The 13,966-nt window shown below is 40.6% G+C and overlaps 1 protein-coding gene across 1 annotated transcript in view; it reads left to right on the top strand.

Moving 5' to 3' along the window:
* Positions 1-13,966, top strand: part of PTPRG (protein tyrosine phosphatase, receptor type, G) — a gene marked incomplete at its 5' end in the record, with an annotated part of 318,517 nt that overhangs the window by 166,347 nt on the left and 138,204 nt on the right. Inside the window, 1 exon segment of the mRNA XM_009883627.1 lies at positions 11,929-12,024. Within this exon segment, the coding sequence (XP_009881929.1) occupies positions 11,929-12,024 (96 nt within the window).

Genomic DNA, 13,966 nt, shown 5'->3' with positions numbered 1-13,966 from the left:
CCTCACCCTCTGCAGCAAGCACCACTGCTCCTGAGGTGTCGACACGGGAGTCAGGAGGTGGTGCCGGGACTGTGATAGGAGTATGACCTTTAAAACATGCTGCGGCATGATTATTTTGTGCATCTGGTGAGAGGGACCCTGTTGTTCTTTTTCTGAAATGCCCCCAGTAGCAAACACTAGCATATTAGTGATGTTCACTATTGGAGTGAGGGAATTGTTATTTTCTTGAAACTGGGCGTTTCGGAATATTCTCTGGCTATGCACTCTTAGGTGGTTGGTTATGATCAAGGCTGTACGGTTAGAGCACCATTTGCACCATGTCTTATTCCTGTGTAGTAAGTTAAATGTAAAATTCTCTTTGAGAATACCATTCCAGGTTTAATCTCTTTCAATATTTCAGTGCAGCACATGCTCACCTTTTTCTAAACCTTTATTACAATAATAGAAAAGTTTAAAATTTAAATCAAGGTTTTAACTTTAATTCGGTTCCTTGAGCTGTGGTGTATTTTAAATAGGCAGTGGTATATTTGAACAATCTTTTTGGCAATACCTTGCTGACCAAGACTGGGATTTATGCAAGTAGTTTTATCTCAGATTTGTGATTCATAGTATATCTTGTTATAAAAAGGTTAAATAAAAGAAATATAACTTTTATAGAACATAGGCTATAAACAGACTCTTAAATGAATCAGTGATTTGTAGGTTAATATTTGAATTTTTGACTTCATTGCCACACTTTTAATATATTTCAGGCTTCTTGATCCAAAGCTTACTTTATATTCTGAAGGTGTGCAATTGTTTGCTGTAATCTCAGGAGAAGATAAGCATGACATCTGGTTCGCACCTGTGGTTTTAGGGATAAGAGCGTAGCAGCTTTATGTATTATTCAGGGTACTCGGTTGAAACTGGAAGGAATTTGACTCTTTGAGGCCCTTTGTCCCTAGGTCTTATACTTGCTGAAAGTAAACATGAAATATAGGAGTCTTCTCTCAGTAGGTATTGAATAGACTATTTATTCCAACCTATGCCTGCTGCCAGAAGGGAAATTAGTTATGCAGGTTAATTATCAGATTTATGATAAAGACTTTACTTGTGCAACTCCCATATTTCAAAAGTTCCATTGAGGTATTTCGTGCTGTGACAGAACAACGCCAGGAGAGGTGAATGTACTGGTACACGTACAACGGTGTGGTTTTGTACCTCAGGTGGTACCTTCCCTGCCCACCGCAGCCCCAGCCCTGGCCCCGGGCGGCGTGAGGAATGCGCTCTGTGTTCCGGCACAGGGAGAGGCTGCCCCGTTTTGCAGCATTTCCAGTTTCCATCCGTGGTTGCAGGCACAAACCAAGCCTCTGGGCTGGTGGAGACAGCAGTGGTATGAGCAAGAATTACTTTGGTTGGGCACTTCTACAGCCAAAGACACCCCCAGTCTGGAGAAAAGCCAGCAGCTGTCGTACTGAAAACCAGAACTTAGCTGGTGTCTGTTACCCAGGTGAGTTGTTCCAGTGTGAGATGCTGAGGCAGAAGTGGTGCTTTCGGAAATACACAGGTGTGAGCCAGGGGGGAAATGTGACTCTCTGGCATGAGACTCGTTTCTATTATTGAAATGCAGAGTAGAGGGAAGGGACGAAGCTGGCCCGGAGCCTGGCTGAGCAGGGACACAACTGTGCATGCCTCCCACAAGGAGTGTATACTGACAACTGTACTGAACCAAAGCCTGGAAAATTTGGACGCAATACCAATCTGCTTAGCACTGGTGTGTTCATCAGGAGTCCAAAGAAGTTCCAGCATGTTTTTCTTTCAACATCAATGGGCCCTTAAAAAATGGGAGGTGTTAAAGCTGGAGAGGTCATTTTATTCACATTCTGTAAGGTGATGCCACAAGCGAGTGGCGGAGTCAGATGCACCAGGGGAGTCTCGACATGGCATCTGCAGACAGGTACCAGCATGGGAGGGGGTGACAGTTAGATTTGGTTCGGTTTCATAGGTGTGGAAGAATAACTTTGACATTTAGTGAAGAACCATTAAAGAATGTGTTTGCAAATGGGTTTGCAGATGTGACAGCGGACAAGGTTTTAGCTTTAAAAGGCTGCACAATTTCTAGCACTTCAACCTCTCTGTCGGTTTTGCTGCTTACTTGAATATTTTGCGTCTTGATGTGTTGAAGTCCAGTCCTTTTTAATTTGTTAGTGTTAATACAGAATCATGTCCTTAACAAGTTGGTGCCATTAAGGCGGCGTATTCAGCTACTCTGTGTCTGTGTCTGTACACAAAGTCAAGAAGTTTACAAATTTCTTAGCACCGCGCTTCAGATGTGTGCAGCCTTCACTTTCTACTCTGGTAAAACAGTCAGAGGATAAGGGTAAAGAAAGCTAGAAAATTAGGGACAGAGTACAGAGATATTACCTGCAAGGTTTTCCAGGAGACTGGGGAAATTGGGTAGGGACCCCATGGTGTGGAAGGATTTCAATTTGAGGTATTTATAAGAGATCCTGAGTTTTAGAAAGGATATAGTGTACTCGCTCCTTGCATATTAAGCTCTTTTGAGAAACTTGAAGTAAAACACCCCTATTCAGTAGTTGCATTGGAAAAAATCCCTCTTGTGTTGAAAGGGGAGGTCTGTGGCAGAACCCGTGTTGTCCCCGCAGCGCAGGTCTGTCCCACCTTCCTCCAGCAATCTGCAAGGTGTTACCGAGACCTCTGATGCTGAGCACCCTGCTTGCTTTATCTTTGGGATTACGACGCTGCCTTTGATAGATGTGTTTTCTGCAAAATGTGGGAAAGCCCGTATTATTTTTACCCTCTGTTATGCAGCCCTCAAAGTAAGCTCTTCTCGTGGGCTGGTTCTGCTGTAATTGCCCATATACTTCACAGTTCATAAATAAAAATGACTCTGCAAGTGCACAGCCCGGAGGATTTCACATCCCCTCAGAGACAGGAATGGCCTTTCGCCCAGCAAAATGCTTCTGAAAATGTACCCCATCTGCTGTATGGCTTTGAATCCAGATATGCAACAGAACTATAAATATCTCAAAATTTGTTCTGAGGCATTTTGAAGATCATTAAACCTCATGGAAGAGCTTGCCTTCTCCCATTTCAAAAAAAAAAAAAAAAAGAAAAACACAACACCAAAAAAACCCCAAACCACGAAAAAAACAAGTAAACCACACAGGACGTTCTGAATTCCACAGTACAAAAAGAATAATTTGCGCTAAGATGTGAGCTCTCGGAGGAAAGAATACTTGTGCTAGTGCATCTTTAAAGTGAATGGTATATGAAATTGTATTAATCACACACGCTAGGAGAAGTGAGCTTTTGTAGGGTTTATTTTTAAAGTGCAGCTTCTTTCTTTTGCCTGAAGAGCGCTGGAGTGTTTTCGCTAGGAAATCCCAGCAGTTCTCTCCATTCTGGCAGCACTTTAAGAAAGTAAATGGATTCTTAAAAGACGAGCTGAAGTATGGACAGTTTGGGTATTTTGAAGTTAAAAACTCTTCCTTCACTAGTGTCCTGGTTTGAGGTAAAACAGGACCAATTTTGTTCAGTAACTTTACTTCTTAGCTAGGCCTTTTCTAACTACAACTAGTTTAGTTCTCCTTGAACATGGAAACAGCTGAAGACAACATCTGAAACAGTCACTTTTGGGTTGAGTTCAGAGCTATTCTGTTCATACAGTCAGTCCATGCAGCTTGTTTTTAGTTGCTGTGGCATTTGGTGCTTGGCCACTTCCTAAATTGCCTGTTTCAGTTTTTCACCCTGCCAGCAGCTAAGTATGGCTTCTAATTTTTCTGTTTGGACAGTTTTAGAAAGCAAAGTTTGTCTCTCGTTGAAATGTCAGTCTCAGCGTTGCGTGTTCCCGCACGCATGCGCTTGCTGTCCTGTCTGGAGTATGCCACGATTAGACAAAGCCACTGTGGGTGAGACTCAGAACAACTCGATAAATAAACCAAAAAGTCTCTGGCAGAGTCAGAGTCTGGTAGCAGAGTTAAAGACCAGTGACAGACCCCAGCTGACCTCCAGGAGCTTGGGAAGATGCCCTCAGGGGTATGTGGATGCAGTGCCTTGCAATAAGCATCTGCCCTGAACTCCTGCGACATCAGCTCTGTGTCAGATATGAGCTATTTAGAAGTTGGTACCACTATTAAGAGGCAATGTACTGTCTCTATGAGGTACTTGTGTGACTCTTCCTTATTGCAGCATCAAGCAAATGAACAGCAACCCTGAAGTTTTTTCTCCAATACCACTCCAAATGGTAGTTTATTTCATGTTTTTCAATTGCTTGTTATTCTTCCCATTTATTCCCAATCTTTCATATTTTTCTTCACAAAACATCCAATTAAAGGAAGGACAGGCAGTGACCACAGTTTACACATGAGGAAAGGAGGCCCAAAAATGGGCAGTGATTTATGCAAGACAGCAGAAGCTCTGTAGTAGCCTGGGAAGGTGAGCCTTTGCAATCCAAGGACCGGTAGGTTGCTGCTGCTTCTCACGTTACCAAAAGACTTGATCTGTGAGAAACACCCCTACTTCTACCCAAAAATCAGAATACTGAGCTATTTGTCTCTTACTTGGTTTTATGGTCATCTTAATCTTTTCAGGGCGGGAGGAGCTTTGCATTTTCAAGGTTTTTCTCACAGGTATGAAGGCAACAGCCACGGTGATTTTTAAATTGCAGTGAGGGTGCCCCTGGAATCGCTTTGTTCCAGATCCTTGGACTTTAAGTGAAAAACCCTATGTCAAGAACCATCTGATGGAGGGGTACGAATGAGCAGTACTGTGTGGTGTAATCTTTTATCCTTTTTTTTATTTTTACCTCCTCCTCTCCTTGGATCTCCTCCATCCCGTGGACATGTGGTTCTCATCCTTTTTACGAGCTGACTGAGCACCCTATTGTACACTTACCACCCACGTTTCCAGAAAAAGAGCCTCCTAAATTTGTGAGTCTAACAAGATGCTGTGATGTATCTGGATACGCAGGTATAATTACCACAGGATGAAGATATTTAAATGTTTTTAGAAGATGAGAAAAGGAGGAAAGGTTCAAAAAAGCCTTCTGCTCATTATGCTTCAGTTCTTGTTTACATCTTAGTATTAAAGTGTTAGTATTATAATTTCCTGTGTTTGGAAGGAGGTCAGATATGAAACAACACTTGTAACAAGGAAGAGGGTCAGAAATGAGAGGCACTGCATGGGGAGGTAATAACCGCAGCTCTATAATTCAGGGGTCTTGTGTGTTGTGAAAGAGAAGACTTACTGCTGATTTTTTTGTTGGTTTTGAATGATTTATAACATTTTACTTGTGGCGGAGCGTTGCAATCTATGTTGTCATGGAAATTCTATTGAATTTATAGTTCCATTTATCCAAAACGATTTTCCAGACTTCATTTCATGGTGAATCATATGGCTGTTACTTGGAGTACAAAGCAATTGCAAAAAAGTTTCATGTTATGGAAAGCATAAACACTGAAACCGTTATTTTCATATTATGGAAATACAAATGAATGCAACATACAGCTTTTTAGCATCAAATATGCCTTCATTGTGTAATGACTCAGTGTATGTACATGAGATGGATTTTCTTGTTTGGGATGGGAGCAGGCCTAAGGGGTATTTATTTCTGGCAGTAGAAATCAGGGAAGTTTCTGGCTTGCCAAGGTACCTCTCTCTTAGCGTTCAGGACTTAACACTCAAGATACTGAGTGATATGGCCGCGATCCAGCAATGCATTGAAGCCCAGGGCAATCCTACGAGCATCATGTTGCCTCGCTGTTCCTACTGGGCCGTTACTGGACCACTCACAGGTTTAAACTCTGTTCAGAGTCAGGGGCAGAATGTGCAACAGCTACCAACTTTCAGGTTGAAAATGGCTGAAATCGCTTGGTCTCCACTTACAACATAGATAGACCTACTGCATTGTTTGTAGACAACAAAACAATAATGAATGCTTATTATTAAAGAAGATTAAAGGGAAATTTACCATACTTCTAAGACATGCGAACATCTAAATTGAGTTAAATTCTCTTATATCGCTTGTATGATCTTTGCTCTTCCTGTTGTTTCGACTGCTTCCATTTTTTTGAGCCTAGCATTGTCTTCATTATCAAGCTGCGATTACTTTAGGGCAAAGACTCTGTCTGACTCTTTGTTTTGCAATTTACCCAGCACACTTCTAGGCACCGTGAAATACTAAGTTATGACATTCAAAATACATCTCTGTACCTGCCTAACTATAGTTAAAATTTCACTGATGAATAATAGACTAGGCAGGAAAAACATGCCATTATCTGCTCCTGTTCAACTTTATCTTTTAAAAAGAATGCAGTATACTCTATGTTATTACATCAAGCTCTAGTAGCAGAACTGGAAAACATCACGATTCGCTCTTCCCCCCGCCTTTTCTAAGCAGATTTAGAATATGTTATAAATGATAAGTTTCATGGGTTTTTTTAAAGAGAATATAATGAGAAGTCAAACATCAGACTTTACTGTCCCAGTGTACATCTCACACTCCAGTAAACACACAGACTGCAGGACAGTTATTCTGAATTTTCAGTGCTGCAGTGAAGATTACATTATGTCTGTAGAAAATTTTTATTCCAGCCAAATGGATCACATCATCCAGTTTGCTATAAATCTATGCACATATTTTAAAGCAGAAGTAAGTTACATACGGGCTTTCAATTAAGAAAAATCATGTATGATTCATAATCCTAGCACAGAATTTGTTTTTGTGCAAGAGGTTTTAAATCCAGCTGTAAAAGTGGCTGCGAATAATTTATTCTTACAATATAAGCAGCAAAGGTACTAATTAAGAATTAGTATATTCAGTGATTAACTCCATCGTTTAAAGCAAACATTTCAAAATTTTTGTTTCACCACTCTGCAAAGATTTGCAATCTACCTGCGATGCCTGTGTGTTTTGCTCCTTTGAAAATACTCTCAGTATCTAAAGCGGTACATAATAAACCACGTATCTGTTGCCTCTGTGTCTTGCCGCCTGATTCATCAAAAAATTGGCTGGCCTGTAAAACCATTTTCTTTTTCTTTTTCTTTTTTTTCAGCTTTAAATTGCATGGTAGTCCTTGGATTGCTGGAAGGAAACGAGCGGAAAGCTAATTCTGACGATCTTTTCCCTTCCACCAGAATTCCCGATACTATTGAATATTCTGTACTCCACATCTGTGAAAGCACAATGAGCCTTTGTTCATTTTTTAATCTAAAGAGAAATCTGCTGTAGGAGGTTGCACAGGGTGATAGCAGTCCAATTTAAAAGTCTCAATTATTTATTTTTAAAATACTTGGCATCTGTCTATGGAAAAATGTACTTGCTTGGTTTCCAGTCTCTGAGAATTGCTTTGAACTGGCTTACATCTTCTGGGATCTATCAAATGCTCATTGTGGCTTTTCTCTCATAAGTGCTGAATGAGTTTAGCCATGATAGTCTGTATTGGATGTAAACTTTCTGTCTTTGTAGTGGGGTAATAAGAGCAAAAACATGTCATGCACAGGAATGGTGATTTCTGTCTGGATGTCTGTCTTGCCAAGCAGAGGAGGAGCATCCGAGCAGAGAGCTGGAGCCTTTTATTTGTGGCAGGGAGAAGTCATTCATTTGAATCAGGCTCAATTTTTGTGAGCCAGTGACATTTCATAAAGAGGGTTTAGTCACTCAGAGGCAATTGTACTTAATAAAATCAGAACTGATGTCTGGTGGGCAGTATTTCTCAGTAATACACAAGCACGTTTTGGACAGCCTGTCCTTACAAGATCAGTGTGGTGGCAGCCCAGTTTTGAGTGAAAATCTCTTAAGGATGGAGCAGGACCTGACGTTTTACCAGCTCTGGAGAACACCAGGTTTCTGTAGAGGTTGGAAGAACGCAGTTGAAGAAAGGTGTTTGTGCAGAGAGTAGGTTGGCCCCAAGGAAGAGGGGATTGCTGCCCCGTGGCCTGGTGGAGGGTGTTGTAGGTGGTGGGAACATGGAGGTGAAGATGCTCCAGGCTGGGGAATTACTCAGGTGTTGGATGTATATGGTGCATTCATTTGTATAAGTGTTGTCAGCTGGAAAAGGCCTGGAGAGCTTGGAAACTGTAATGGTTGGGCACTGAATCTTCCTGGAGAGAAGAGACTAGAAAACATGACATGGTTTATAGGGTGACTGGCAATTATCTCCTGGGTTATGGCAGAGTGAGGGTTTTCTCTCTAATCCTCTGTTTTAAGGCACTTGTAACATTCTGAAGATTTTCCCTTTCAGTGAGTTTTTTTCAGGCTTAATCTGTGCTGTACAACAAATCTCTCTCAAGTTTGAGTGAAAACAATTCTACTCTTCTAGAGTGTGAAGAGTGTCAAAGCATAAAGTTTTCCTATTAAAAGCAAGCTCTTGCCCTCTCCCTGGCTTGGTAAAGCTCAGTAGCTGCAGTAGTTGTTGGTACCATTTTAGGATGGAGAGCGTCTTCCTGCAAGAGAGTGCCTTTGCGTTGCTAGGGACGGTTTGTTTCAGCTTAGCCTTATCAAAAGACTGAAAATTTCAAGTTGCTTGGACACTACGTGGTTTTTTATAATAGATCTTTACAAGGCACACGCAGGCACACTGCTGTGTTGCACATCTGAGATTAAGGAAGTTCATGTAAGCCTTTCCCAGCCTTGTTAGTTGTAATGGGGCTGGATGTGAAAGACTTATAAATCTAGTGTATTGTGCCATAGAGAACAGGATTCTTATGCCCTCTGGGACCTATGCCATCGGGACGGCTATTTGGAGCACTGTCAGCAGGGATGTGTGGAGCAGAGCTTTCTGACTGCAGACAGTTAGTGTCACACTATAGAAACTACAAAGAGTATTGCAGACTTTCCCATTGCTAAGGGATTCAGAGCCTTAAAAAATACATATATTTTCTAAATTTTGGAAAATAGACACCATTGTTGAATCATGTGCAACAATGTACAAGAAAACGATGGTTTATGGTGTTGAAGCCAGGCACTGCCATAATTCAGGTTGGATGTGCAAGCTTGGCTGATGATCCATTCTGCATTTCACGAATAACATGTCATAATAAGATCCAAATTTTCTTTAGCTTAAATGCCCCTTTGTTGCATTCTGTACTACTGCTTTGTATCTGCCAGGCAGAGACAGTAGAAGTCATTTATATGCAAAATGCACCAGGTATTGTATATACTAATTATATAATAAGGAGTAATAATGAAAATTTTCTGGCATGTTTAGGCCACTTAAGTATGCGGTGAAATTAATTTTACGGTTAACTGTCTTATTCCTGATTTGTACATAAAGAACATTATGCCATCCATAGAAAATAATAAATTTAATATCTACTGATAAATGCATTCAAGATTATGTATATTATGTACAAAAGAACAAAAATACATTAGATGCATTTCCTTTTTTTTTTTTTTTTTTTTTTTTTGGTAAATTGCAGGGAACCAGATGAGCATGTATTATGGAAGAGAATAATATGTGATCACATCATTAGAAAACTGCCATAATACTAATGCTCATTGGTGTCCAGGTGTGGTTTTATGATCAGCCTGAACGGTGTAGCTTTGAGGATGTAACTTTCCCATCTCCTTAACATTGTTTTTGCAGTGTATGCGTGTGTAAATTATATAATAGCAATTCCTGGGAGATTCTGCTCCTAAAATATTCCTTCTAGCTGTATGAACACATAAGGAAGCTACTGTATGACAGATGACGACAATTTTTCATACAAGACAGTTCCCCTTGACTTGATGGATGCAGAGAGAGGAACCACGCTCTCTGGAAAAACACCAGGGAGCAGTGGGAAAATGTTTCAATGTGTATGGTAATCAAGGCAGAGTGTGGTTCTTGATTAGTCTGTGAAATTGCACTGCTGAGACGAGGGATCTGAATTAAGCACTTTTTTACCAAAGCCCTTTGCACTGCTATCCAAAAGTGTATTGTAAAAATTAATTTCCTTAAAATGCCGTGAGCAAAATTGATCCAAAATGATTTTGGCATATGCTGAACTCATTCAGTGATACTTTTCTTCATAAACTCCTATGAGGACTATATAGTGAAGTGTTTTATATAAGGTATACCTAATTTTAGGGTTCATTTTAAAGGGGAGTAAAAAGTAATTTGTGAGTGTTTTGTGAGCTTTGTCTGTGCTGGCTAAATTGAAGTTTAAGCAATTCTACCTGAAACAAACTGTTTCTAATTTCTACATCAACGAATGGCTGTACCTCAGTCTACATTTGTTCAAAGCACGAGTTGTCAGAACCTGGAGGCACCACCAACTTTGTGAGATATTGCCAGCACCTCTGTGTGTGCTGTGAATACACTGGGAATAGGAAGGCCAAAATAGGGGAAGAAAATTGCTTTCAAATTTTATGAAGCTAGAGTGAGTGCCAGACACTTTTTTCTTTTTTTTTTTTTTTTTTTTTTTTTGAGCAATTTAAAATTACCTTTTCCTCTGAAGAGACTGATCTTCATCTTGGCCTTTTCTCTATATGGTGATGTTTTATTAGATGTATAGGTACTTGGCCAGTATTATTCATTACAGCCAATATATACAGGCAGAAGCCTGGGAATCACTAAATATGAGTAGGAACTTCTGAGCAAGATAAAAGGGTATCATCTCATCTGGCAATATACAAAATTTCAGAATACAGGGAAAATACTTCCATATGTGAATACGGTATTGTCATGCAGCGCAATCTTGGAAAAAAACAAACAGCCCCAAACAAGTTATTTATGCCAGCAGAGCATTTGCCTGTAGACGGACTAGCAGGAGGGAGCCATGCTCAGACCGGCCACGTGTCAGCCTCACTTAGACCTTACATCTCCATTTAACTATCTCCTGTGTGGCTATTTCTTATCACCTAGTAATGCTGTGAAAAGCCTGAATTTATTCTATGAAAATGTGCACACCTGTGTGGTGTAACGTTGAGAAGGGAGCGTTGCATGTTTTGGATGTAAAGCAGATCCTTTGGAGCGAGTCATGGCCCATACAGATGGGCTAACACTGGGGGCTGCTTTGGGAACGAGGAGGTTGAAGAACCGCTGGAGAAGCAGCAGTGGGTCAGGATGGTTGGCAGAAGCGGGAGCTCAGCTGATGCGGTAAATGGAACAAGAGCCATAGAGGGAATTAAAAGCAGTAGCGCCCACGGGCCACTGCGAGTTGCCCGTATTCATGGCACGTGTGTGTGTAGTAAAGCGGGATTGTTCAGCAGCAGAGTGGATGAAGGAAGCTCTTTCTCGGTCCTATATTTGTGTAACTCAGACATTCGCTGGTTTAGGGTAATCATTGTTCTCACCTGCTTTCACTTTGGGTTTGCCTAATTATTAATATTTATTACTCGTCCTAAAATGACATCAAAATATCTGGTTTTGTCTCACTTATGCTTTTTGCCGAGTACTAATGCTTTGGAAATAAAAGTCATGAAATTTAACTGAAGTCAGGGAGAAGTCTGACCCTAACTGATAGTTCTGGATATCAGAGGCTCATAAAAATGCATTGCTACAGAGACAGACTTTTATCTTACAAATTGCTTTAGGAGTAAAGGAATAACTCTAAACGTTGAAATCCTTTTCAAAAATTCTCTACGGTTTTTGAGATAAATATGTTTAGCACATTTAACAGAGCAGGAGATGAGCTTGCAATGAGCAAAGAAATGAAGAGATCCTGGCAGAAAGCACAAAGCTTACCATCTAAAGAGACTGGCCATACTGTTTACCCTTGGGTTTGTTATTAAAATGCATTGCATTGACTCTGTTCCCTGGTTACTGTCCCAGTAGGGCAGTCATGCTATTAATCAAGATGCTAGTTAAACAATATTGTTCAGCAGAATTCCTTTATCTCAGGTTCATAACACTGGGCTTACGTACGACGTGATGCATTACCTCATTTGAAAGCTGTATGAATCAACCCTAACGTGATTTTGTTGTTGTTTTTTAATTTTTACAGATGCAAATTTACTTCTACAATCCTGATGACTTTGACAGTTTTGGAACAGCAGTTCTAGAAAACAGGGTAGTAGGAGCCATGGCCGTGTTTTTTCAAGTAAGTTTAAACAAGGGCTATATCCATAAACCAAAGCATTCACCAAGTACTATTTAATTCATTGAATTGTTTCAAGCGTAATGGATGCATCTGTTTTCTTGTTCCCACCTGTCTAAGTGAAAGATATTTCATATTGTCTAAGTGTGATTTAAAATGTAAATAAGTATATTTAGAAACGTAATGAAAAATTTTGCATGAATTGTTTTGATTTTATAGCTACTTTACAGACGCAGATTGGAGAACACATTTATCATGGAACTTCCTTCCCTGCTGAAGCACATTGCTGGGGTCCCTGGAATACTAACAAAGCGACATGAACTGGTTCTGTTTAGAGAAAACTTAAAATTCAAACATAGCTTGAGAGAAAATTAATCAATAAGTTTCATCAATCTTATCTGTAGCAGCTTCTTCTAAATTGTCATAGTAACAAGTTCTTGAACGGATCACGTTTCCAAATGAGTGAATTTATGCATCCCCTTTTTTAAAATGCATCCTCAAGAGTTGCATCTCCTCAGTTAGCTCATTTGTTGGTTCGACACACTCGAGATCTGCGGTGCGGGGTAGAGACTGCTGCTTGCGATGGCTGGCGGGTCGAGCCACGTGGTAGCAGTGTTCAGCAATGTGGGCTTTTTGTCATACGGCATCAGAAATGGAGTTTTTCCTTTGACTTGAGGGTGGATTGAATGGAGTGAGTTGGAGCAACTCCACGCCATCACGCTGTCACAAGCGGAGAATGGGCTGATGCGGATTTTGAAATGTCTCAAGGTGTTGCTTTTTCAAAGGAGAGGAAAGGGGGGAGGAAAGAGGAAGGGAAAATGCTGGTCCTCTGTGAGGTTTCACACTGGTTCTTACTGTGGAAGAAAATTATCTTTGTGAAGCCAGATAAAAAAGAATATGCAAGTACCCATATGCAAATACCTCCCTTTTTCTTATGATGTTGGAGTGACAAGCCTGACTCTGCTGCTCAAATTAAGTAAGGTTGTCTTTTTCCATGTCACTGATTTTGATCAAATGCTTTGATAAGGAGAAAAGGACAGATCCTTGTATTGCATAAATTGCTGTAACTCTGCTGACATCAGGCTAGTGGAAGTAGGCATATTAAATTCATCACTGTTGAATTCTGAGCGCTTCTTTGGCGTTTCATGTTAGCGTAAAGTTGGTGGAGCTGTGATAATTTACAGTGGCAGAGCAGGATGATTCCCCAGACTTCTTAATCTTGATGTGCTGTGGGAAGCATTGGGCAAATTGAATTTGGCCTTACAAGACAGAAGTTTAGAAACAGAACAACCAAAGGTGCTGTTACTTGATTTATACCACAGTGAAGAGCCGCACATTCCGTGCATGTGCCGTGTCAGAAGCAGCATGTGTTATGCCGTGGTGTGCAAGACATGTTGTGGCATTGTGTGTGGAATTTAATTGCTAAATTACCCTGATGTGCTTCACATAAGTCATGTGAAGCACTGCCCCGTGTCACACCGTTTTGTAGTCTGTATGTGACATTTATTCCATAAACCCTGGTTTTAGATGATCTAAAAATTTTAGGGGGACTGTGGTTTGTATTCCCCACCTGCAAAGCCAGGTGCTGCACTTACTGCAAGTCCCACTTTGCACGATTCTGAGGGAGCCATTAAACTCACTAAAAATAACCTAAAATAGTCTGTAATGCCGTTAAAAAAAAAAAACATCATCTTTGATTGTAAGAGACCTCAGGCTCTTTAAGACCACAACCGAGTGTTGCAGTCCCCTCAGGGAAGCAGAAATCTATACTTTTCATCATTTCTAACCCTGCAGGCTGCAGGACATTAGGCTGTAAAGTCTGGATGATGGTGCAGCTGGGCTCTTCTGCTCCAGGAGCCATGAAATCTGAAGCCATTACTGATAAACAGTCTCTGATCTCTTCCAGAGTTGGGGGTAAGATAACTCTTTGGCAAAGTGACCCAGG

The sequence above is a fragment of the Charadrius vociferus genome, unplaced genomic scaffold, assembly GCF_000708025.1.
Source record: "Charadrius vociferus isolate BGI_N301 unplaced genomic scaffold, ASM70802v2 scaffold324, whole genome shotgun sequence".
Classification (NCBI taxonomy): domain Eukaryota; kingdom Metazoa; phylum Chordata; class Aves; order Charadriiformes; family Charadriidae; genus Charadrius; species Charadrius vociferus.
Note: the sequence above shows the minus strand (reverse complement) of the source record. Positions and strands in the feature narration are given on the sequence as shown.